Here is a 23,199-nt window from a genome sequence, read left to right on the forward strand (position 1 = left end):
GCTAACATAGTACTTCCAAGCGCTTTACACATACCAGGCTCTCAATAATTCTTAGTAATAGATTATCCCCTCACCGTTTGCTTATGTGTGCTTTATCTTGCAAACTCAAATAATACAGACTGAGGGCAAGTCCAACCTACATTTATAGCATATCCCCTTTAAGTCCATTGGGAACTGTGAACTTGTAAATGTCGTAGGTTCTTAATTAAAATATTCATTCAGTTCAACTTAATTCAATAGAGAGCCTTCATATCCCTGAGCAGTAAGGTCCAGGCAGGCGAATATCAGCTTGAGAGGAGGCAGCCAGGAGATGCTGAGGGGGCTGGCTTAGCTCAGGCCTCTCCCCTTCCAGGCCTGCTCCCTTTCCAGTCTCTCACCTTCCGCTCTCATAATGATGGTCAAGTAGGGAGAAGGGAAGTGGGCACAGTGGACAAGGCCTTTTCGATCCCTTTTGTGGCTTCAGAAGATGAGATTTCGATAACAGCTTGCTGCTTCTCTCAATGTGTCTATTTGTGCAATGGGTAAAGGCCCTGAGAATACAGAGATGAATGAATAAGTGTCCTCCAAATGTGAGGTGAGGTGTGTGTACTGTGTAAGTATGCACAGTTAGGAATGACTGGTATCTCTAGGTGTGATCAGGAGTGGTGGGTCTGTGCCCCTCTGACTCTGGGTATCTCTGGTGTGCACATATGTGCAATGATTATAGATGCAAGTGTGAGCCCCCTCCCATATGAACCCTTGTGAGCTCTCACTGAGCCCATAGAATCAGAGGTTCTTAACTTGTCCCATAAGGACAAGGAGAGGTCATTTAGCAATGTTAGGATGGGAGTTCCTAATTAACACCCCAGTTCTGAGCTTATAAATTGGCATTTTAAAAAGTATTTCATTACCTTTGCCTGTGATAGGTTTTCCCCCCAAACTTCAACGTAACTACTTATATATGCTTAACTGAAAGTAACAAAAAATGTGCATGTGTTTTGAGCCTGCCAGCAAGGCCAGCTCACTGTGCCATCAGGCCCAGAGACTGACCTGTGTATATGTCTGTGCAGGTCGCAAGAGTGGAGCCTGGGACTCCAAGTCAGCTTCTTTGCCTGCTGCACCATCCCCACTGCCCAGGGCTGGGTAAGTTCCTGTTGCAGAGAAGCAACTCTGTGATTTAAGTAACTAGTCTCTATCACTGCTGTGAGCTGCCTGCCTGGAATCCACAAAGGAGTCCTGCCTGAGTATCTGGGAGCCCAAGAGGGGCAGGTGTCTTTCTGCTATTTCCATCCAGAAGAGCACACGTGCCCAAGCTCAGATGCAGGCACACCTAACATTACAATAGGTGTGCTCCTGGAGTGTGCAATGACCCTCCTGCCCTACTCATCTCCATGTCCAAGGCATGCTCCAAGTTGGACTTTGGGTGCCCCTGCTGACATCAAAAACTAGTGGTCTTTCCTCCCATAAGCTGTCAGTTAAATCTTGAGCTCAGTGGCTTGTGCTCCACAAAACAGAAGCTCCAGAGCTTGAATATTTTAAGACCCATAAGCAGGTTTCATTCCTCCTTTCTACTCCTTGGCTTCTCTTCCAAGTAGTTAGTGATCTGTAAACAAATGAGTACACAGAGCAGCTTGTACGGGGTGTTCAGTCAAAGCAACACTGCTAAGGTTCCTTTCAAAATGGAGATGAGAGGGTCATTCTTTCTCACTGAACTTAGAAGAACTTTGTAAACTGTTGGGTGAGTGCTCTAATGTGTTAATACTACAAACAGTGACCCAGTAATGTCATATTGGCTCAACAGGCTATTTTAAAAGCACACTTAAATGTGTCCAAGGCTGGCCTGCATGGTTATAGTCTTAATTCTGCCTTTGAGTAAAGCAAAGAAGCTTTTAATTTCAGGGGTTTATTAGGCAAAACTGTGCACACTTCTCTCTTGGCTTAGTTTTATCCCTTCAGACGTTACTTAGTCTCATAATCTCTAAAATGTAATAAAAATACCCACTTAAAAAGGACAGTGTGGGGTTTAAATAACATGTGAATAGTCTAACCCAGTACCAGGAATTGGGAATTGTTAGTATCCTTCCCCCAATCATCCAGCTCTCAGCTGAAACAAAGTGAGAGATAGAGAGAAAGCCAGTATTTAGAATGAATGCAGATGACAATTATAAAGCCTTAGCTTCCCTTGTGGCTCAGATGGTAAAGAATCTGCCTGTAATGCAGACCTGAGTTTGATCCCTGGATTGGGACGATCCCCTGGAGGAGGGAATGGCAACCCACTCCAGTATTCTTGCCTGGAGAATCCCCATGGACAGGTGAGCCTGGCAAGCTACAGTCCATGGGGTCACAAAGACTCAGAAATGACTGAGCAACTAAGTACATTGCACAACATTAGAGTCCAGTCTCTATTGAACTAAGACAAACTGGTATGTTAGCTCATGCAAGAACCCTCAGGACCAGAGGTCGCAGTGGTTTTCAAACATGCCATTTGTCTTGGGTTTATCTGTTTGGAGTGAAATTCTAGGCAGATGTCCAGTAGAGAGGAGTCACCAGAGGCTGGAGGGCCACTGGCATGGGGAGGCGCTGGCTGCCAAACACACCTGCTTGGCCACCCTCACGTCTTCACCCTCCTGCCCCAGACAGTAGCCCTGGGGTGCTGTTGGGGGAAGGGAGGGATCTCCATGCACCTTTGAAAATACTATTTGTGGTCCTTACATTACAGATGAGGAAACTAAAGCTCAGACTGGCCCTCATAGCCAAGAGAGAGGCCTGAGGTCACAGAGTAATTCATTGCAGAACTGGAGCAAGAGCTCAGTTATCTTGACTCCCTGGTAACTGGCTCTCCTGTTTATCCCCATTAACCCCTTGGCCATCTGTCAGCGGACGCTATCTGAGGTTCAGAAGATCATGACTGAATCCTGTTTCTGCCCCTCTCTGCCCTTCATGGATCATCTTCTTAGACACTTGTATCACTTTCATTATTCTAGTTTATATTTGAGAGTAAAATGATAAGTTGTCAGCTCCTCTTTATCTCTACTGTGTTTTAACAAAGTCAATCTCTTTTTATCCCCCAGGAAGAAAACAGCTATGCCACTGAAGACAGTAAGTTAATTGTGTATTTAAATGTGCTTCATATTTCCTGCGTTGTTCATTCTTATCCATTTATTTAAAGTTGACAATGCTTTCAGCTAAAAGGAACACAGCAATCTTGTTGCTGCCTGGATAGTCCAAGAGAATCTTGGAATCCTCAGTTAGGCAGGGAAGATGGGAGGGTCCCATCCTCCAGGAAGCCTGTGGCTTCACTGAGTAAGTGGCTGCAGGGGCCAGGCTCCCTGCCTCTTGTGACCTCTGCCTTCCCCTTGGGAAGCCCTGGGTCTGCTTCCCCACCTGCTGGCCTGGGAGCTAATGACTGACAACTGTACATCAGACACACAGTCCTGACTACACTCAGATTCTGGCCAGAACGTGGGGAACCTGAGCCAGCCCACTATTTAAGGAACCCCATCCTGACCTGGTATCTACACTGTAGCCTGACATTTACAACCACAAACACCAAGACAGTGGGGTTCTGAGACCTAAGCCAGAAGCCAGATTTCCACTGCACAGGCGCTACTGCCCAGCAGCTGCTGGGGGGCCATGCCTTCTTCCAGCCCTGCTGACAGACTGGGAAGACCCCACACCAAAGTGACACTGCTCCTTCCATGACACACTGCTGGTCCATTGTCAACTGATGCAAAGGTTGAGCTGAGGACTGTGTGTTTTTAATGGTTGCTCTTGTCATTGAAAGAAAAGCCATGCATCAAAGAAATATTCTCTCCAGTATTTATTTTAATATTATTGTTTTGACTTTTATTTCCACGTACCACTGTATTGAAGATCCTTACTTTTTTTTTTTTAAATAGACTCCAGTTGCCTCTCAACAGAATGTCTCAAGTGTTTGCGAAGGTAAATCTATATTACTTTGATGGAAGAGCATGTCCTCTACAAGTTATTTTGATTAAAAATTTGTATACAAATATATTTCTAAATTTCTTTCATTATTTATAAGGCAATTGTAAACATAAAGCTCAATTTTTAAACAGAACAGTCTTTACTTTGCCATGAGTAGTGAGTAGCAAAGCTGATCAGGACCTGGGCTTGCCAAGCTACATCTGTGCAGTAGGCCACAGTCGACATGCCCCAAACCTGCCTGTCTGTAGACAGATATGATTTGCCAGAAACTGTACCACAACCTTACATAGGTGTGCAGACTGATTTAGAACCATTCCAATGTCTCAGAATTAATGGGTAAGTTAAGTAATGAAATTTTAACAAATCTGTTGGTTTGAACAAGTTCTTATGCTAAGTTTTCAAAATAATGTTTCCTGAGTTCAAATATCTATCTTCTTAGTACACCTTCAAAGGCTTCCTTTCCTTTATCATAACCATGTGTACTTTCTATTAGAATTTTCCCATTTAAAAAAATTTGAATTTGAAAACTACTGGGAGGAAAAAAACCCAGAAGAATCATTCATAATCTCAAGACCTAAAACACTACATAGAAATGAAAGCTTTGTACCCATCTAATGCCACACTTGAAGGTACTCAATGTTAAAAGCTACCATTTCCTGAGTTAACACGGGCATACCTGTCTCTGACGATGGATGGTAGACATTTTCTGAATGTGTGTTATGACTCACCTGTCTGCTTTCATTGCTCTGCTGGGTCTCTTCCATCATTTCCCACATCTTTCCTCCAGACTCCTCTCTTGTTGTCTTGCTTTCCTCTGCCTTTCCTCTGATGCTTTTGGCTTGCTATCCTTCCATTCTTTATAGTCTTCCATGCCTGCTGAGCAGGGAGCTTGGAGTGATAGTGAAGCCTTAGAGTGAGCCTCTACAGGAAGTAAGTACAACTCTGAGCAAATTTCATGGCTTCAGAGCTTCTTGGTGAAAGACTTGCTCATGGGAAGACATTTGACCAAACTCAGTTCTTCTCAGTTGATACTGGGTTTGGGCATGGGGACAGACATTTCCTTCTAATCCTAATATAATCATTTCCTTAATGCAGAAAAACCTATACCTGCTGAACGCCACCGGGGATCTAGTCACAGACAAGAAAATATGCAGTCACCGGTGTTTCCTCCTCCTGCCCAGAAGTAAGAATCTTTTCCTTTGAAAATACGTTTCCTTAACATCTGTATTGTCATACTGCACAGAAACACTCGCTTATAGTGATCAGTAAAGATTTAGTATTTTATTGCTTTGCAGTTGGAGAAGGCAATGGCACCCCACTCCAGTACTCTTGCCTGGAAAATCCCATGGACGGAGGAGCCTGGTAGGCTGCAGTCCATGGGGTCGCAGAGTCGGACATGACTGAAGCGACCTAGCAGCAGCAGCAGCAGCAGCTTTGCAATTAAATTTTTAAAAAATGTTAAGTAAGCAACAACTTTAAAAGAACTGCTTAGAATCACAGAGACTTAACTAATATTTCCGTTAATTATTGGACTGAAGTAAAATCTAACACAAGCTAACCCTCCTTCTTTTAAAGAAACTAAAGGGAATAATCTTACTTCTCTTGAAGGCTGTAGTGCCTCTCCTGTCTTTAGATATGGTTTATTGGTTCTTCCTGTTGATCCTTTGTGATGCACCTGTTCAGAGTATTTTCAGTGCAAATAAAAAGTGAAACTTATTCATCTTGTGCATTGCCCTTTAATTAATCTGAATTTCTTCCTTTCAGGGCAGTTCATCAAAAACCCATACCTCTGCCAAGTAAGTACAATGAAGGCAGGAAGAGCAATATCTATTGTGTGAGCTGGCTCTTCATGTCTCTACCCAGGGGTCCAGGGAAATACTGCCTCTTCCAGTGGAGTATTCTCTCCAGCTTGCTTCCTCATCTGTAAAATGGGGCCAAGAATACTTATTTAATAGAGCTGTTCCAAAAAGTAAATAGATTTGGGATCATTCTTACTTTTTTCCTTTTTAGTTTTGATTATTTTACTGATCATCATTTATTTAATTTTTTTCACAACAATATAACTTTTTTCAAAATAAGATGATTAAGTAAAACAACATATTGTGCTTGATACATAGAAGGTCTTCAATAAATGATATTTAAATTAAATCTAAAATACCTTTTAATTATTATAAAATGTATCTATAAAAGGTACCCTGAAAAGAAGATTTAGAAAATATCTGAATAATTTTCCCAAGGCAAATAATACAATACCTTAAAAATATATGAAATCAGGCTCACAGAACACAATTACCCAAACCTCGATTTGCTTTCTCCTTAATCTAGGGGAAAAAATGAAAACACAAAACAAAACCCTTCCTGACATGGATAACATGAAAAATATTCCAAAGTATTTGAGATTTGATACATTTAAATAAAGAATATAATTATTGTATATAAAATTTACATGTGTTTAAATAAACATAAATCTGTTTACTAGGTTTTAACTGGATGTTGATTCATCTTAAATAAATGAAACAAAATATAACTTTTCTAAAATTCTGAACACAAAGTGAAATGGTGTAGCTATAGAATTTTTTTTTTTTTACTATGTAAAGTTTTATTATACCCTTTACTGTTTTTTAACCCAAGTCATTCTTTCAATTAGCAAATACTTATTAACCATCTGCTATATGCCAGGCACTATTCTAGACACTCAACATTCAGGAAACTAAGATCATGTTATCTGGTGCCATCACTTCATGGCAAATAGATGGGAAAACAATGGAAACAGTGACAGACTTTATTTTGAGGGGCTCCCAAATCACTGTAGATGATGACTGCAACCATGAAATTAAAAGACACTTGCTTCTTAGAAGAAAAGTTATGACCAACCTAGACAGCATATTGAAAAGCAGAGACATTACTTTGCCAACAAAGGTCCGTCTAGTCAAGGCTATGGTTTTTCCAGTGGTCATGTATGGATGTGAGAGTTGCACTATAAAGAAAGCTGAGCGCCGAAGAATTGATGCATTTGAACTGTGGTGTTGGGGAAGACTCTTGACAGTCCCTTGAACTACAAGGAGATCCCACCAGTCCATCCCAAAAGAACTAAGTCCTGAATATTCACTGGAAGGACTGATGCTGAAGCTGAAGCTCCAATTCTTTGGCCACCTGATGTGAAGAACTGACTCATTTGAAAAGAGCCTGATGCTGGGAGACTGAAGGCCAGAGGAGAAGGGGACAACAGAGGATGAGATGGTTGGATGGCATCACCGACTCGATGGACATGAGTCTGAGTAAACTCCGGGAGTTGGTGGTGGACAGGGAGGCCTGGCGTGCTATAGTTCATGGGGTCACAAAGAGTCAGACATGACTGAGCAACTGAACTGAACTGATTCTAGACACAGGGGCTACAGCAGTGAACAAAACAAATGAGTCCCTCCCTTGTGGAGCTTCTATTCTACTGGAGGAGATAGGAAACATAAACAACTAGATAAGTCATACGGTAAAGAAAAATGAAGCAAAGAGGCAGGGGGTGGGCACAGACAGGAATGGAGGCAGTGAGGGCTGCAGTGGCCGGGTAAGACCTTATCTATAAAACAGGGTCTGAGAGCTCCTCCTACATAGGGCACATGTGAGGGGAAAATGAGCTAAGACTCGGAAAACAGAACAGGACTAGCACATATCCAGGGATCAGAAAATGTCAGCCTTGAACTCCCTCAGCTGCCCAAACTGTGGAAACCCTTCAGTTCAGTTCAGTTCAGTCGCTCACTCGTGTCCGACTCTTTGCGACCCCATGAATCGCAGCACGCCAGGCCTCACTGTCCATCACCATCTCCCGGAGCTCACTCAGACTCACGTCGATCGAGTCCGTGATGCCATCCAGCCATCTCATCCTCTGTTGTCCCCTTCTCCTCCTGCCCCCAATCCCTCCCAGCATCAGAGTCTTTTACAATGAGTCAACTCTTCGCATGAGGTGGCCAAAGTACTGGAGTTTCAGCTTTAGCATCATTCCTTCCAAAGAAACCCCAGGGCTGATCTCCTTCAGAATGGACTGGTTGGATCTCCTTGCAGTCCAAGGGACTTTCAAGAGTCTTCTCCAACACCACAGTTCAAAAGCATCAATCTTTTGGCCCTCAGACCTCTTCACAGTCCAACTCTCACATCCATACAAGACCACAAGAAAAACCATAGCCTTGACTAGACGGACCTTAGTCAGCAAAGTAATGTCTCTGCTTTTGAATATGTTATCTAGGTTGGTCATAACTTTTCTTCCAAGGAGTAAGTGTCTTTTAATTTCATGGCTGCAGTCACCATCTGCAGTGATTTTGGAGCCCCCCAAAATAAAGTCTGACACTTTTCCCACTGTTTCCCCATCTATTTCCCATGAAGTGATGGGACCAGATGCCACGATCTTCGTTTTCTGAGTGTTGAGCTTTAAGCCAACTTTTGCACTCTCCTCTTTCACTTTCATCAAGAGGCTTTTTAGCTCCTCTTCACTTTCTGCCATAAGGGTGGTGTCATCTGCATATCTGAGGTTATTGATATTTCTCCCGGCAGTCTTGATTCCAGCTTGTGTTTCTTCCAGTCCAGCGTTTCTCATGATGTACTCTGCATAGAAGTTAAATAAGCAGGGTGACAATATACAGCCTTGACGTACTCCTTTTCCTATTTGGAACCAGTCTGTTGTTCCATGTCCAGTTCTAACTGTTGCTTCCTGACCTGCATACAGATTTCTCAAGAGGCAGGTCAGGTGGTCTGGTATTCCCATCTCTTTCAGAATTTTCCACAGTTTCTTGTGATCCACACAGTCAAAGGCTTTGGCATAGTCAATAAAGCAGAAATAGATGTTTTTCTGGAACTCTCTTGCTTTTTCCACGATCCAGTGGATGTTGGCAATTTGATCTCTGGTTCCTCTGCCTTTTCTAAAACCATCTTTAACCTCAGGGAGTTCATGGTTCACGCATTGCTGAAGCTTGGCTTGGAGAATTTTGAGCATTACTTTACTAGCATGTGAGATGAGTGCAATTGTGTGGTAGTTTGAGCATTCTTTGGCATTGCCTTTCTTTGGAATTGGAATGAAAACTGACCTTTTCCAGTCCTGTGGCCACTGCTGAGTTTTCCAAATTTGCTGGCATATTGAGTGCAGCACTTTCACAGCATCATCTTTCAGGATTTGAAACAGCTCAACTAGAATTCCATCACCTCCATTAGCTTTGTTCGTAGTGATGCTTTCTAAGGCCCACTTGACTTCACATTCCAAGATGTCTGGCTCTAGATTAGTAATCACATCATCATGATTATCTGGTCGTGAAGATCTTTTTTGTACAGTTCTTCCGTGTATTCTTGCCACCTATTCTTAATATTTTCTGCTTCTGTTAGGTCCATACCATTTCTGTCCTTTATTGTGCCCATCTTTGCATGAAATGTTCCCTTGGTATCTCTGATTTTCTTGAAGAGATCTCTAGTCTTTCCCATTCTGTTCTTTTCCTCTGTTTCTTTGCATTGATCGCTGAAGAAGGCTTTCTTATCTCTTCTTGCTATTCTTTGGAACTCTGCATTCAGATGCTTATATCTTTCCTTTTCTCCTTTGCTTTTCGCCTCTCTCCTTTTCCCAGCTATATGTAAGGCCTCCCCAGACAGCCATTGTGCTTTTTTGCATTTCTTTTCCATGGGGATGGTCTTGATCCCTGTCTCCTGTACAATGTCACGAACCTCATTCCATAGTTCATCAGGCACTCTATCTGTCAGATCTAGGCCTTTAAATCTATTTCTCACTTCCACTGTATAATCATAAGGGATTTGATTTAGGTCATACCTGAATGGTCTAGCAGTTTTCCCTACTTTCTTCAATTTGAGTCTGAACTTGGTAATAAGGAGTTCATGATCTGAGCCACAGTCAGCTCCCGGTCTTATTTTTGTTGACTGTATAGAGCTTCTCCATCTTTGGCTGCAAAGAATATAATCAGTCTGAATTCGGGGTTGACCATCTGGTGATGTCCATGTGTACCACCTTGTACTATGTACCTTAGAAGCACGTGGCCACCTCTTATGTTGTTCCCATCTGGGAGTATTGTCCCCATCTGTTAGAAGACAGCCTTCCTTCATACCTAACCTTGCTGGGCCTGCCACACTGCTCCCTCCTGTTAACAATGGTGGCTCTCACCTTTGAACATCCAGGATTTTATCTGAAGCACTTGGTTCCTCTAAGTGACTTTCCCTCCTAAGGAAGGACAACTCTCGTTGCTCTGGTCAAAACCTTAGAGTCACCCATGACCCTTCGCTTGCTTTCCTCACACTCCTTCCAACTGTTCCTTCACAATATGTTCAGAATCCAATCACTGTTGCTACTCCCACTGATACTGTCTGCTTCAAGGCACCGTCATCTCCCGTCTGGGTTTGCAACACACAACTGGTCTCCTCTCGCTGTTCTTACCCCCTTCTCTCTATTTTCAGCCCTGGAGCCAGAGTGACCTTATTAAAAGACAGGCAGACAATTTTACTATTCTGTTCAAAACCCTCCAAAAGCTTCCCATGCCATGCTTGTTAAAGCTCAAGTCATGTTAAGTGTCCCAGGAGTCCCACAAACCTTGCCCGTTCCCCACCTCCTGTCTGACTTCATTCCTTATTCTTCTCCCCTTTTCTCACTGCTCCCCAGGCACAGTGGCTACCTCTCTATTCCTCAAATTTGCCAGACCCTTGCATTCACTGTTTCCTATGCCTGGAACATCCTTCCCTGAGATATACACATGCCTGCTCCCTCTCCAGCTGCAGATCTTACTCAGGTGTCACCTCAGTGAAGTCTCCCTGACTTGTCTATATAAACATACTACTTGCCCACAGCTACCCACCGCCGCTCCCCTGTCTATTCTTCATACCATTATGACTCTGTAATATTATATGTATGTTTACTTATATCTTTATTGCCTATCTCACTCCATTAAAGTTTAAGCTTGAGGAGGGAGGGATATTTTGCTGTTTTGTTGACAGCTGTATATTCCCAAAGCTTTTGAATGAATGAATACAGCCAAGTATTTTCTCCATTTCATGTCTCCACATTTAGATGGAGTTTGTACTTAAAGCAGCAATTCTCAATCATTTTGACCTCAGGACCATTCTAACACTCTTAAAAGCACTGCAGACCCAAAGAACTATGGTTTATGTGTTTCTTTCTAGTAATAATGTGTTAATTAAAAGACATTTTAAAAATTTATTAACCCTTTTAAAAAATGTTAAACTTATTACATTTATAAGTAACATATTTCTATGAAAAAATATTTTAAAAAAAGATTTAGTGAGAAGAGTGGCGTCGCTTTACACTTTTAAAATTTATTAAATGCCTGCAGTAACAGAGACAGCCGAATTCTCAAATCTGCATCTACATTCAACCTGTTACAGTATGTTTTATTGGTTGAAGTATACGAAGAAAATTGGGCTTCACAGAGATACGTATTTAGAAAAGGCCTTGCAAATCCCTTGAAAGAATCTTGGGGATCCCCAGGGTCCTCAGGCCACACTTTGAGAAGCAATACTCTTAAGGATTTTTTGGTGTGTGTGATTTTTCAGTGTGTGTATGCTCCTTGCAGCACCCACCACAGTGCTAACATACAGGCATAGTAACCGATCGAGATATAACAGGATCCACTGACTTTTCAAATCCTTTTCAGGATTTCCAGAAGGGGGAAGCCCAACCATGGATGGCCCACCACCCAGCTTTTCATCTAACTCTAGTTTGTCAGAACAGGTATGAAATGAACTCATAAACTGCAGGAAAGGGCATGCCTTCTTATAAGAGAGATTTGGAAGTGAAACTTGAGAACACCTTCTATTTTAAGTTGGCTTGTGAGTTGTTGTTTGCTGATGGGTACAGAATACATTTTTCCCCCCAGTTGTCAAGACCTCACTCCATGTATTCTAATTTGTGTTCTGGATGCTGTAAATAACCATTGGTGCTTCTTCAAAACTAGCAAAGACGTGTGCTGTTTTTATTGTTCTCCCTCTCACATAGATTCTATTTAAACTATGTAATTTTCTCAGAATAGATCTGTGGAGGCATATGATATTAAAACACATAAAACAGCAGTTTTAAAAAAAAGACAGAGAAAGGGCAAGTCTCTAAGCTTTCTCAAATTTAAAATAAGGATGATGGCAGATATTTATCTTGCCTTCAAAGTGGTTGTAAGAATCAAATAAGATATTTGTAAACATGCTTTGTAAATTACAGAACAGTCCACGTAGCAACAACAATAAGATAATAGTAGAAAGCGAGATGGTAACTTATTTAGGAGAAAGGAATAAATGGTTCAGGAATCTGGCACAACTTAGTTTTCATGTTCAAGTATTAAGTCCAGCCCCTAAGGCTAAATGGGAAAATTATGTCATCCTTGCTGCTGCTGCTGCTGCTGCTGCTAATTCGCTTCAGTCGTGTCCGACTCTATGCGACCCCATAGATGGCAGCCCACCAGGCTCCCCCATCCCTGGGATTCTCCAGGCTGAGCAAAAGAAGCATAAAACTCATTTTCAGATTACTGGTCCAAATGTAGTTAGGTCTTTCTGGTGATGCAGACTTTGTTTCTAGTGCAGAAACTACAGTGTCATTGAAGTGCCATCTCATGCTTAACGATGCCTTCTCGTTCACAGGAAGCGGATGTTCACTGTAAGCCGTGGTATGCTGGTGCCTGTGATCGAAAGTCAGCTGAAGAGGCATTATACAGATCAAACAAGGTCTGACTGTTTTAAATCTCATATTCTGTCTTCAGCCTGTACTGGCACAGTTGTCACCCTGAGAATGTGTGCTTGTCCGACTCTCTGCAACCCCACGGACTGCCAGGCTCCTCTGTCCATGGGGATTCTCCAGGCAAGAATACTGGAGTGGGTTACCATGCCCTCCTTATAGTTTCTTCTTCATTTCTGAGATAGTTTTGCTTTCTCTTCAACTTCTTTCCTGAGTTTAATCAACTCATTGTATTTTTCCTTGCTGTTTTTGGTCCACCTTTTGTTCATAATTTTTGAATTTACGATTCTATAATATTTTAAAAGATATTTAATTAAATTTGGAATGCCATGTTACATTTTTTAAAACTTTTTATTTTGTATTGGGGTACAATTGATCAACAAATAATGTTGTGTATATCCATACAAATATGGATACATATACATGTATCCGTTCTCTCATAAACTCCCCTCCCATCCAGGCTGCCACATAACACTGAGCAGAGTTCCATGTGCTATCAGTTGAAATGTTTTGGTTCCCAGTGTCTTCTTTCTTCTTATAGTGCTTTTGAATGGAATTTGTCTAATATGTTTTCTTATTCATAGGTAACTTGTGAACATGGTTCCTAGTTCAAGAGTGCCCCTTAGATTTGACCTTAATGTGTCCCTTCACACATTTCCAGATCCTATAAACTTAGTATCTTCAGTGCCTCAAAAACTAGCACTGACCTCATTCAGAGTTTTCTATAAGTATATATTTTACTGAAGTATTTTCTCAGAAAATAAAACAAGTTCTAATCAGTAATAAAAATCATATGCCTAAATAATTACCTTTTGAATATAATATAGGTATTTTCATAAACTGATTTTTAACCTATGGAAATACAAGTTAACACTAATCTTAATTATTCTTTTAATAAACAGGATGGATCATTTCTTATTCGGAAGAGCTCTGGCCATGATTCCAAACAGCCATATACATTAGTTGTATTTTTTAATAAGAGAGTATATAATATCCCTGTGCGATTTATTGAAGCAACAAAACAGTATGCTTTGGGCCGAAAGAAAACTGGTGAAGAGGTCAGTAATTTCTCTCTAATCCAATCCTTCTGTAAAAGGCTTAAAGGTGGATGCAGGAGCTGTCCTTTTTAGTGGTCCTGAAATACTCTCAGATAAATTTTGAGCTCTTAGAGGGGCTTTAGACTTCCTTGTCCTGCTAGAAAACTCTGGTAAACAATGATTCTTCTTGGGTTAAAGAATCTTCATCCCTATCCCAGAATGAATAGCTCGGAGTGTCACCCCACTCCCCAGATATCTGGCCTATGGATATTAAAATAAACACATATTATTATACTAGCATCTAGAAATATGACAGTCCTTTAAAACGTTTACTTAAATTATCTACAATAAAAATATTGTTTGTCACAGATACTGAAAATTTGAATTGAAAAATTAAAACTTTGGTTATATGATATTAAGCATGTGGATATCTTAAAAAGTCTGTTTGTCTTTGTGTTTGAGTATTTTGGGGTAGAAAAAGTATCTACATGATTAACTTTTTTGCAACTGTTTCAGCATTATGTGGATATATATTGAGTATTTTATTGCTTTGATATGCTATATTTGCTTTATTTTATTGATCATGGATTTTGAGTTATCAAACACATTGTTTTTCAGTCCATGTGTGAATATTCCAAATACACTGAATTAATGTAGACAGAAAAAAGGAGTGTTAAGGGGAAACTGCAACTAAGTTATGTTCAATTCTTTATTCAATTAAATCAGAAATATGTGTATAAGCTTATACCTTAAATATGGGATATTAAAAGTATTTTAAATAACAAAAATATTACAAAAAGGCCTCAACTCCACTCCTTACTTCAAATATTTCAACTCAGGTCAACCCCCTACTTCAAATATTTCAATCCCCAAACTGCAACAAAGTAATACTCAAAAATATTCAGAAGAGCATAAGGACAGAGTGAGATGCTTATTTGTGTAAGCATAGCAACTCTCCCGTATTTCCTGGGTTCAGAACACACTTTTTCATTTGGAATTCACTGCAAAGAGGTTGTGCTATTTCATTTCTTGGTTTGTTAGTCCATAAATTTAACCTCCAACTACATTCAGTTTAACAATATGCTGTGCCAAACAAACAGAATGAATGTCTTTATGAGTATCATAAAAAATTCACTGGCAAGCACAAGATGGGGAAATGACTGAAGAGAAAGTAAGAAATAAAGACTAAAGGTACTTGGAAGTCTCTGTCTCTCACCTCTCCTCCCTGACCTACTATTCAGAAGCCAGTTATCGAGAACACAACTGGTGTTTCATTTGAAAAACTGACTAATATTCTGAATATTTATTTAATATATACTGTTTGGAAGTTATCCAAATAATTAATGAAGGCTTTTAAACACTTTTTATTCTAGATGTTTATCTTTATATGAAAAACTAAAAATCAATTGATGATTATTGCTAAATTATAAAGCAGTGTTGCAAAACAATTATCACTTTTTAAAAAATGACCCTAAAAGGCTTTATTTGATAATTGTGAGCTTGTAGCACTTTTGTATAATTGATGCATATCATTTCATGGTCTGTGTTACATTCATTATATCCTTCATTTAAAACATTGATTACTTTTCAGAAAAAAATTGTGATAGCCTTAAATTAAAACTAATAGACAATAGAAATTAATATACAGAAAAATAAGTATGTATAGTAACAGCCTTGCATGAAATTCCATTATTAATCAGACACTAATTTAGCTCTAAATTTATTAGGCGCTAAAGCAAAAATGGATATATGAGGGTTTATAAAGTTTTTCTCGTTAAAAAAAAAAACACAAAAACAAGCATGAATTAATCTGGGAAATAACTCTCTTGACACTAAATTCTAAGATTAATTTATTACATCAATCCTTGTATCTAAGATATGCAACATAACAGACAGTCTATGTTTTATAAAGATAGACAAATTCAATGTATGACAGTTTTATATTTGATGTTAAATAAAAAAACAAAATATTACAACATAACAAAGTAATTTCTCTAAGTAGTTATACTAATTGAGGATGTCAGTTGTGTTTTTAATCTTATTGACTGGCCAGGGTCTGACACCTCAAAGGTTGTGGCCTTTGTTAATTTAGTCTTTTTTGGATAAAATGTCAGCTGGGAATAGTAACTTTGACTAACCTGAAAGAGTGGGAGAATACGGGAGGAGTAGAGCTCAAGGTTAATATAAGTTCCAATGTATAATTCATCTACGTTTTCTTGTTCTAGTACTTTGGAAGTGTTGCTGAAATCATCAAGAATCATCAGCACAGCCCCCTGGTTCTTATTGACAGTCAGAATAACACAAAAGACTCCACAAGACTGAAATATGCAGTTAAAGTTCCATAAATTAAAAAACATTTTTAAAAGGAAGTCAACATCATTGCTTCAGATATTTTCCCTACTTCCACTTTTAAGGAAAAAGCCCCCAAAGTTCATATTTTGGGTTATGAATCATCCAATAATAAAACAGATGAGGAAGCTGTGGATTTCCTTATAAGAAACTCACAAGGACTTGTTCTATTACCTGAACTGAAAAATTGTTAATATCTGGTGAGGCTGAGAATATGCTACCAATATTCTCCAAATAAATGTCTCTATTAAAAAAAAAGGCGTAAAGTATTTTCGGTCATGTAAGAAAATAACACTTTACTTCCAAAATAAGAAAATGATATTCTTGGATAAAACAAAGCTGCTAAAAATTTAGGCCACCACAATAGTCCTGGTGCACTAATGTAACTAGGGTGTCTACTGTCAGTGCTTGACAATTATGTCCTGTTTAAAATTTTAATATGTATAAAATAAAATAATAATGTATGATATTCATAAGTGCAGATAAGGGGGATGTAATGGTTCTTTTGTGTGTGTGTGCATTAGTTGCTCAGCTGTGTCTGACTCTCTACGACCTCATGGTCTGTCCGTGGAATTCTCCAGGCAAGAAAACTGGAGTTGGTTGACATTCCCTTCCCCATTTTGAGTGCTCAAGATTAATATAAATTCCAACAAGAGATGTATACAGATACAGACTTTCAGCAAGTTAATTCTATAACTTTATATAGAGCTGAAAAGTAAAATAACTGACATGAAAAATTCACTAGAGGGGCTCAGCAACAGATCTGAGCAGGCAGAAGAAAGAATCCACGAGCTTAAAGATAAATCAATTAACATTGTCTATACTGAGAAAGAGAAAGATAAAAAGAGAGAGACATGAACAGAGCCTTAGAGACCTCTGGAACGCTATCAAGCATGGTAGAGTATTCAAAATGTGAGTCTCCAAAGCAGAGAAGAAAAAGCGTCAGAAAGAATATCTGAATAATAAAAACTCCCCCAATTTGATTAAAAAAAAATTAGTCTACCAACCCAAAGAGCTTCATGAACTTCAAGTAGGATAAACTGTTAAAAAAAAAAAAAGGAAAAAACCAGGAATATCATAATTAAACTACTGGAAGACAGAGAATCCTAAAAGCAGCAAGAGCAAAGTGACTCTTCACATATGAAGGGCTCTCAATAAGAACAGCTGATTTCTTGTCAGAAACCATGGAAGCCAAATGGCAGTGAGATGACATAGTCAAAGTCCTGCATAGAAAAAATTGCCACTCAAGGATTCTGTATTCAGCAAAACTAGTTTTCAAAAAGGAAGTTAGCACATTTTCAGGTAAACATTGCTAGCAGATCTGCTGTCCAAAAAAAGTCCTTCAAGTTTAAAGGATACTACTTAGTAATGCAATTCTACACAAAGAAAACACAGAACTGATAAATGTAAATACAAACACCAGCATAGGTAAATATAAAGGACAAAAAAAAAAAACTATGTAATTTTTATTTGTAACTTTTTCCCCTTCTAATTTTAAAAAAATGCAGAAAGTAATAATTATAAATCTGCCTTGATGGGCACACAATTTATAAAGCTATAATCTATGACAATAATAGCATTGGGGGTGGAGAGATAAAGCTATGTAGAGCAAAGTTTCTAAAAAATGAAAATTGAAATAAAATCTGTATTAATCCAAACTAGGTGAAACAGATCAACTTTACAATGTCTTCCAATAACTGAGGTATCTTTTTTCTCTCGTTTTTTCACTTGTGATTTTGGTGTCATTCTAAGAAGGCTTCGACTAAACAATGGTCATAAATCTTACTTCTACAAGATTTATAGTTTTTGCTTATATTTAGGTTTATAATCCATTTTGTGTATGTGGTGTGACTGCTTTTCTTCATTCTTTTTTCTGTCTGTGCTTCGTATTTCAAATCTCTTATTGATCTTCAAATTTGCTGATTCTTCTGCCAGTTCAAATCAACAGTTGAGCCTCTCTATTAAATTTTTCACTTTGGTCATTGTACTTTTCAACTAAAAAATTTTCATTTTGTTCTTTTTTTGTAATTTCTATCTTATTGATATTTTCCACTTGATATGACACTGTCAGAAATACTTAAATACTTTAAATCTGGTTTCCTTTAGGTCTTTGAACATATTTATAATAGCTGCTTAACATTCACCCTACATCTGGAACCCCTCAAATGAAGTTTCTAGTGCCCTTTTCCCTGGTATATCACACTTTCTTTGAAGGTCTAATTTTATGTTGAAAACTAGACAGTTTAGTTTTTATAATTTTAGTTATTATAATAATATTGCAGGATCTCTGTATACTCGTCCCCTACTCTGGACTTGCTTTTTAGTAACTTGGCTGAACTAATTCACCAAGTCTGTCCCCACAGTATGCAGCCTCTGATGTCAGTGGTCAACTTGTTTCCCCCTCAGTTTTATCCTTAAGTCTGACTGCCTAGGGGTTGCCTCTGAGTTGACACTATTTAGTCATTAGCCACTGATTGATCAGGCTTCCCTGGTAGCTCAGACAGTAAAGAATCCACCTACAATGCAAGAGACCTGGGTTCGATCCCTGGGTTGGGAAGATCCCCTGGAGAAAAAAATGGCTATCCACTTCAGTATTCTTGTCTGGAGAATTTCATGGACAGAAAAGCCTGGTGGGCTTTAGTTCATGGAATCACAAACAGTAGAACATGACTGAGCGACTGACACGCACACACTCTGATTGATCAGAGGTTGTGCTTAAGACTCCTGAATCAGTGAGATTTACACCCTTTACATTGGATTTGTGTATGGCTTGGAATTTCTTTCACTGTTCAGGGAGTTTACAAGTTTTGCCCTACATTCAGCCAGAGTTGTTCTTACGTGGTTGCAGATTTGAGCACACACACATCCTTTCTGATTACAAGGGATGTCTAGTTTTATCCAGATTTTCTCTCAAGAGAAAGAGAAGCTTTAAGCTTCTCACTGATAGCTACTGGTATCACCAGCAATTGTTGGCCTTCAATAATTGCTAGATGATTGCTCTACTGTTTTCAACAATACTATAGGGTATAAACTACTCCAATCTGATCCAGATAAAGTCAGGCCCCTTGCAACAGACAGTGTGTTACCAAGTCTTTGATGCTCACTCCAACCTTCCCCTGAACAGAAACTCTGTGCCTCTGTGCAATAGCGCAGGTTGTGGGGAGAGGGAGTGTTGGGAATTTGGCTCTTCATTGAATGTTCCCTGTCAAACAGCTGTGTTGGTGGTTGGGAAGGGCATGGAAGGAGAGTAGAATGTGCCAAGGTTCACTAGCTGTTAACGTATATACAATAGCTCTTCTGCCGCAGAAACCTGGGAGATGTAAACTGTCACATGACTGCCAATCTAACCAGAGCAGGTAGGTCTGTTACAAGCTGTGGGGTAAAATGGGGCTACACACTTCTGTAGCTGTCCTGTCCTGTCCCTTATATTGCAGGAATTGCAAGTGGCGCAATGAGCACCACTACCCAGCTGCCACTGCCTATTTGATATAACCCGTCTGCAGGTCACAGGCATGGAAAACGAGACCAACCAAAGAGTGCTACATTTAATCTTATACCCAGAAACATTTCTCCCAGCTTGGTTTTCCTTTTGGCAGATTCACGTGATCTTTATTTTGTGGCTATTATAAATGGGTCTTCCTTTATTGCCTTCTAAATGACTGTTAAGTGTTCACAAAGCTAACTATTTCTCAATGTACTCTTCTGGATTTTCAAAATATTGAAATAGTCATTTGCAAAACTCTCTCCAAGTTTTCATTTTGTTTTCCTACAGTAACAATATTAGTAATGTGAAATAATTGAAGAGAGCAGGCACCTACATTTCTTAATTGAAAGAGGCAATGTGAATTGCAACCTGAATATAACCTTCATTTTAGGTTGAAGGACTCTAAAGTATTAGGGAAGAAATCTTTTAACATATTAAAAATATCTATTAGAAATTAGCATTTTAAAATAAGTACATTCTTGGCATTGACTAAAATTATGATTTTCAAAACTGAAGTACATTAACATTCTTCCTACATTATTCAGATTTGTTGTTTAGTTGCTAACTCATGTCCAATTCTTATGTGATCCCATGGACTGTAGTCCCCCAGGCTCATTTGACCATGATTTCCCAGGTAGGAATACTGGAGTGGGTTGCCATCTCCTCCAGGGAAGCTTCCCGACCCAGAGATATAACCCATGTTTCCTACACTGCAGGCAAATTCTTTATCACTGAGCCACCTGGGAAGTCCTATTCAAATTTACAGTATCATAATTTATGATATTCACTTTTTAAAGAAAAAAGATTTTTAAACTAGAGGCATTTATTAACAGAAACCATTTTAGAGAAATACTCAGAAAATAATTCAAAGACTTTATCACACACCTCTTCTAAGATACTGACTACTTCTTAATTTTCCAATTATTAAAGGGAGCATACTTAAAGCAATGAACACCAAAATCAACGAAGTTGATCCTATATTTCAATTCTCCACTATAGGGAAATTCTTCTGCAAATACCACACTCTTAACTAACATCCGTCAGTAAGCTTCAACAGATGAGATTCCCCAAGGCACTTTGCTCAAAACAAGGTTCATAACAAAGGCTGTGGCAAGGAACAGAGCCAATACCTCAACACAAATGGGACAAATCCTCAGTAGGCAGATGTCAATGGTGAAAGGAATCACTTATCAAGAAATAATCATTAAGTGAGCTGCACAGAATTTATACTATATTCTGTTTTCAGCTCACCTCCATTTCCCCCCATCTTACACAATTTCTATTACTTTTTCTCACTACGGATTTCAAAGCACTAAAAGAACTAGTATCTATTTCTCATCTAATCTGAACATAAATTCTCATAGCAATTGTTTGATTTTTGATCCCTCCATAAATTGCATTACTCTTAGCACACAAAAGGCCTATCTACTAATTGTTTTCATCACCTTCACTACATTTTTTAACAAATACATCTATGGTGGTAACCGTTATCTACACACATTTAGTTTCAATACTTTGAACCTTTTTATAGTTGCTGTGAATCACAAAAAACTCTCTTAAAATTCTATTTTGAATAAAAATCTCAACCTAAGAACACATCTATGAGAGAAAGCAAGGGCTGGAAAAACCATCTGATGGGCCAGATTAAGCCCACTGACAATTTTTTTAAACGAAGTTTTAATAAAATGAAGAAACTAATTAAAAAAAAATAGGCACACTCATTCACATGTTGTTTATTGCTGTTTCAGCATGACAACAGGTAAGTAGTTATAACAGAAACTAATGGCCTACAAAGCCTAAGTTATTTGTTAAGACCCTTTAGTTATCTTGTTGACTCCTTAATAAAAATGAAATTCTTAAAAATAACTACATTTCAATCTGTGCTGAATACTTAGTAAGACTATAAACTCTGAAGAGTTAAACTATTAGTTTAAGTAAATGACAAATAGGCCCTTTTCAATGGAGAAGGACTAAGTAGGAAAAAATGAAAAACTCCTTACCCAGGAGCTGGATTGAAAAAGTAACACCAACTCTTCCAGTTGTACTAAGAACTTTGAATTAATGAATACTGTTTTTAAAAACCTTCTTTAGCTAACTTTCAGCTAGGAGGAAAGAAGGATAGAGGTTTCTATTTTCAGATTTCCTGCTATGGCAATAGAGGCTTCAAGTAGGTTTTCCTTCAGAATAACCTAAGTTAAAAAAAAACACCTCATAAAAGGTACCAACTAGAGGAACTGGCAATGGCAACTCACTCAAGTACTCTTGCCTGGAAACTCCCACGGACAGAGGAGCCTGGTGGGCTGCAGTCCATGGGGTTTGTGGAAGTTGGACACAACTGAGCGACTTCACTTTCACTTTTCACTTTTATGCACTGGAGAAGGTAATGGCACCCCACTCCAGTACTCTGGCCTGGAAAATCCCATGGACGGAGGAGCCTGGTAGGCTGCAGTCCATGGGGTCGCTGGGAGTCAGACACGACTGAGCAACTTCACTTTCACTTTTCACTTTCATGCATTGGAGAAGGAAATGGCAACCCACTCCAATGTTCTTGCCTGGAGAATCCCAGGGACAGAGAAGCCTGGTGGGCTGCCCTCTATGGGGTCCCACAGAGTCAGACATGACCTAAGTGACTTAGCAGCAGTAGAGGAACTGGTGCATAAAGTTTTAAAAAATAGCTTTTAAAACCTTAAGGCAAAAAATATGTATTTCAACATTAGCATTATTTTTTTTTAAGTATATTTTTATACTGCTGCAAACAGTGGCAAGATAGTTCCTCCTCTCCCTTCTGTATTCACAGGTGAATCTAACCATAACACAGCCACATTTCAGTTTTATTGTTGTTAGGGTACTGAAGAACATAACCCTGTGTCTTTTCAAGATTTTTTGATGTGGACCATTTTTAAAGTCTTTATTAAATTTGTTACAATATATATGCTTCTGTTTTGGTCTTTTGGCCCTGAGGCATGTAGGATTTTAGCTTCCCTACCAGGGATCAAGCCCATACCCCCTGCATTGGAAGGCGAAGTCTTAATCACTGGACAGCCAGGGACGTCTCCCTGTGGCTGTTTTTTTAACCAGCATAGTTATACTGTAATACGTACTACCCTTCTAAAACAAAATTTCACCTATAACTTTGGGGGTGGGGGAAGCCCATATTTTATTGTGCATTCACTAGCATTGAAAAAAAAAAGTTTTGAAAAGTAAATATTTCCCACTAGAATAAAATTCCCATTTGAATTCAGCACAGTAAAAGAAAAATATGTAAACACAAACAAGATAAATTTAATGGAAGAAAATGTTTGTTACAGAAATTAACAATGCTTACCAGTCTTCAAACACCATACACATTATTAATATATATTGTATATTTCCAATCAACTCCATTCTTAGGCTCAATTTAAGAAACACAATTGTAACAGGTTTTATACAAAAAATACTTCACTTCTAAGAAAGTAGACAAACTGCACAAAAACAGTACATGTATAATGTGCATAGCAAGATAGCTTGAAGCGTCTATGTATGGCTTTCTTTAAAATAAAACTATTGGGGGAAAAGGCCCATTTGGGACCTATACAGTTGACGTATGTAAACTGTTTCACATCTTTTAGGCACTTGCTAACAATAGTGTTCAATCCCTGAAAACTGAATTTATATATATAAAAAAAAAATTATACATCTGAAATAAA

At 38.9% G+C, this 23,199-nt stretch overlaps 1 protein-coding gene across 2 annotated transcripts in view; it reads left to right on the forward strand.

Annotated features, from left to right (window-relative positions):
- The window catches only part of BLNK (B-cell linker), a 77,307-nt gene extending 61,029 nt beyond the window's left edge, over nt 1-16,278 (forward strand). For both annotated transcript variants that reach the window (XM_018041591.1, XM_018041590.1), the window contains 9 exons: nt 1,050-1,122; nt 3,051-3,078; nt 3,879-3,921; nt 5,023-5,110; nt 5,692-5,723; nt 11,577-11,653; nt 12,550-12,633; nt 13,546-13,701; nt 15,906-16,278. In XM_018041591.1, coding sequence (XP_017897080.1) covers nt 1,050-1,122; nt 3,051-3,078; nt 3,879-3,921; nt 5,023-5,110; nt 5,692-5,723; nt 11,577-11,653; nt 12,550-12,633; nt 13,546-13,701; nt 15,906-16,025 — 701 coding nt within the window. In that variant the 3' untranslated portion in view covers nt 16,026-16,278. The remainder of the gene's footprint in view (nt 1-1,049; nt 1,123-3,050; nt 3,079-3,878; nt 3,922-5,022; nt 5,111-5,691; nt 5,724-11,576; nt 11,654-12,549; nt 12,634-13,545; nt 13,702-15,905) is intronic.

Source organism: Capra hircus, chromosome 26 (assembly GCF_001704415.2).
Source record: "Capra hircus breed San Clemente chromosome 26, ASM170441v1, whole genome shotgun sequence".
In the NCBI taxonomy this organism is placed as follows: Eukaryota; Metazoa; Chordata; class Mammalia; order Artiodactyla; family Bovidae; genus Capra; species Capra hircus.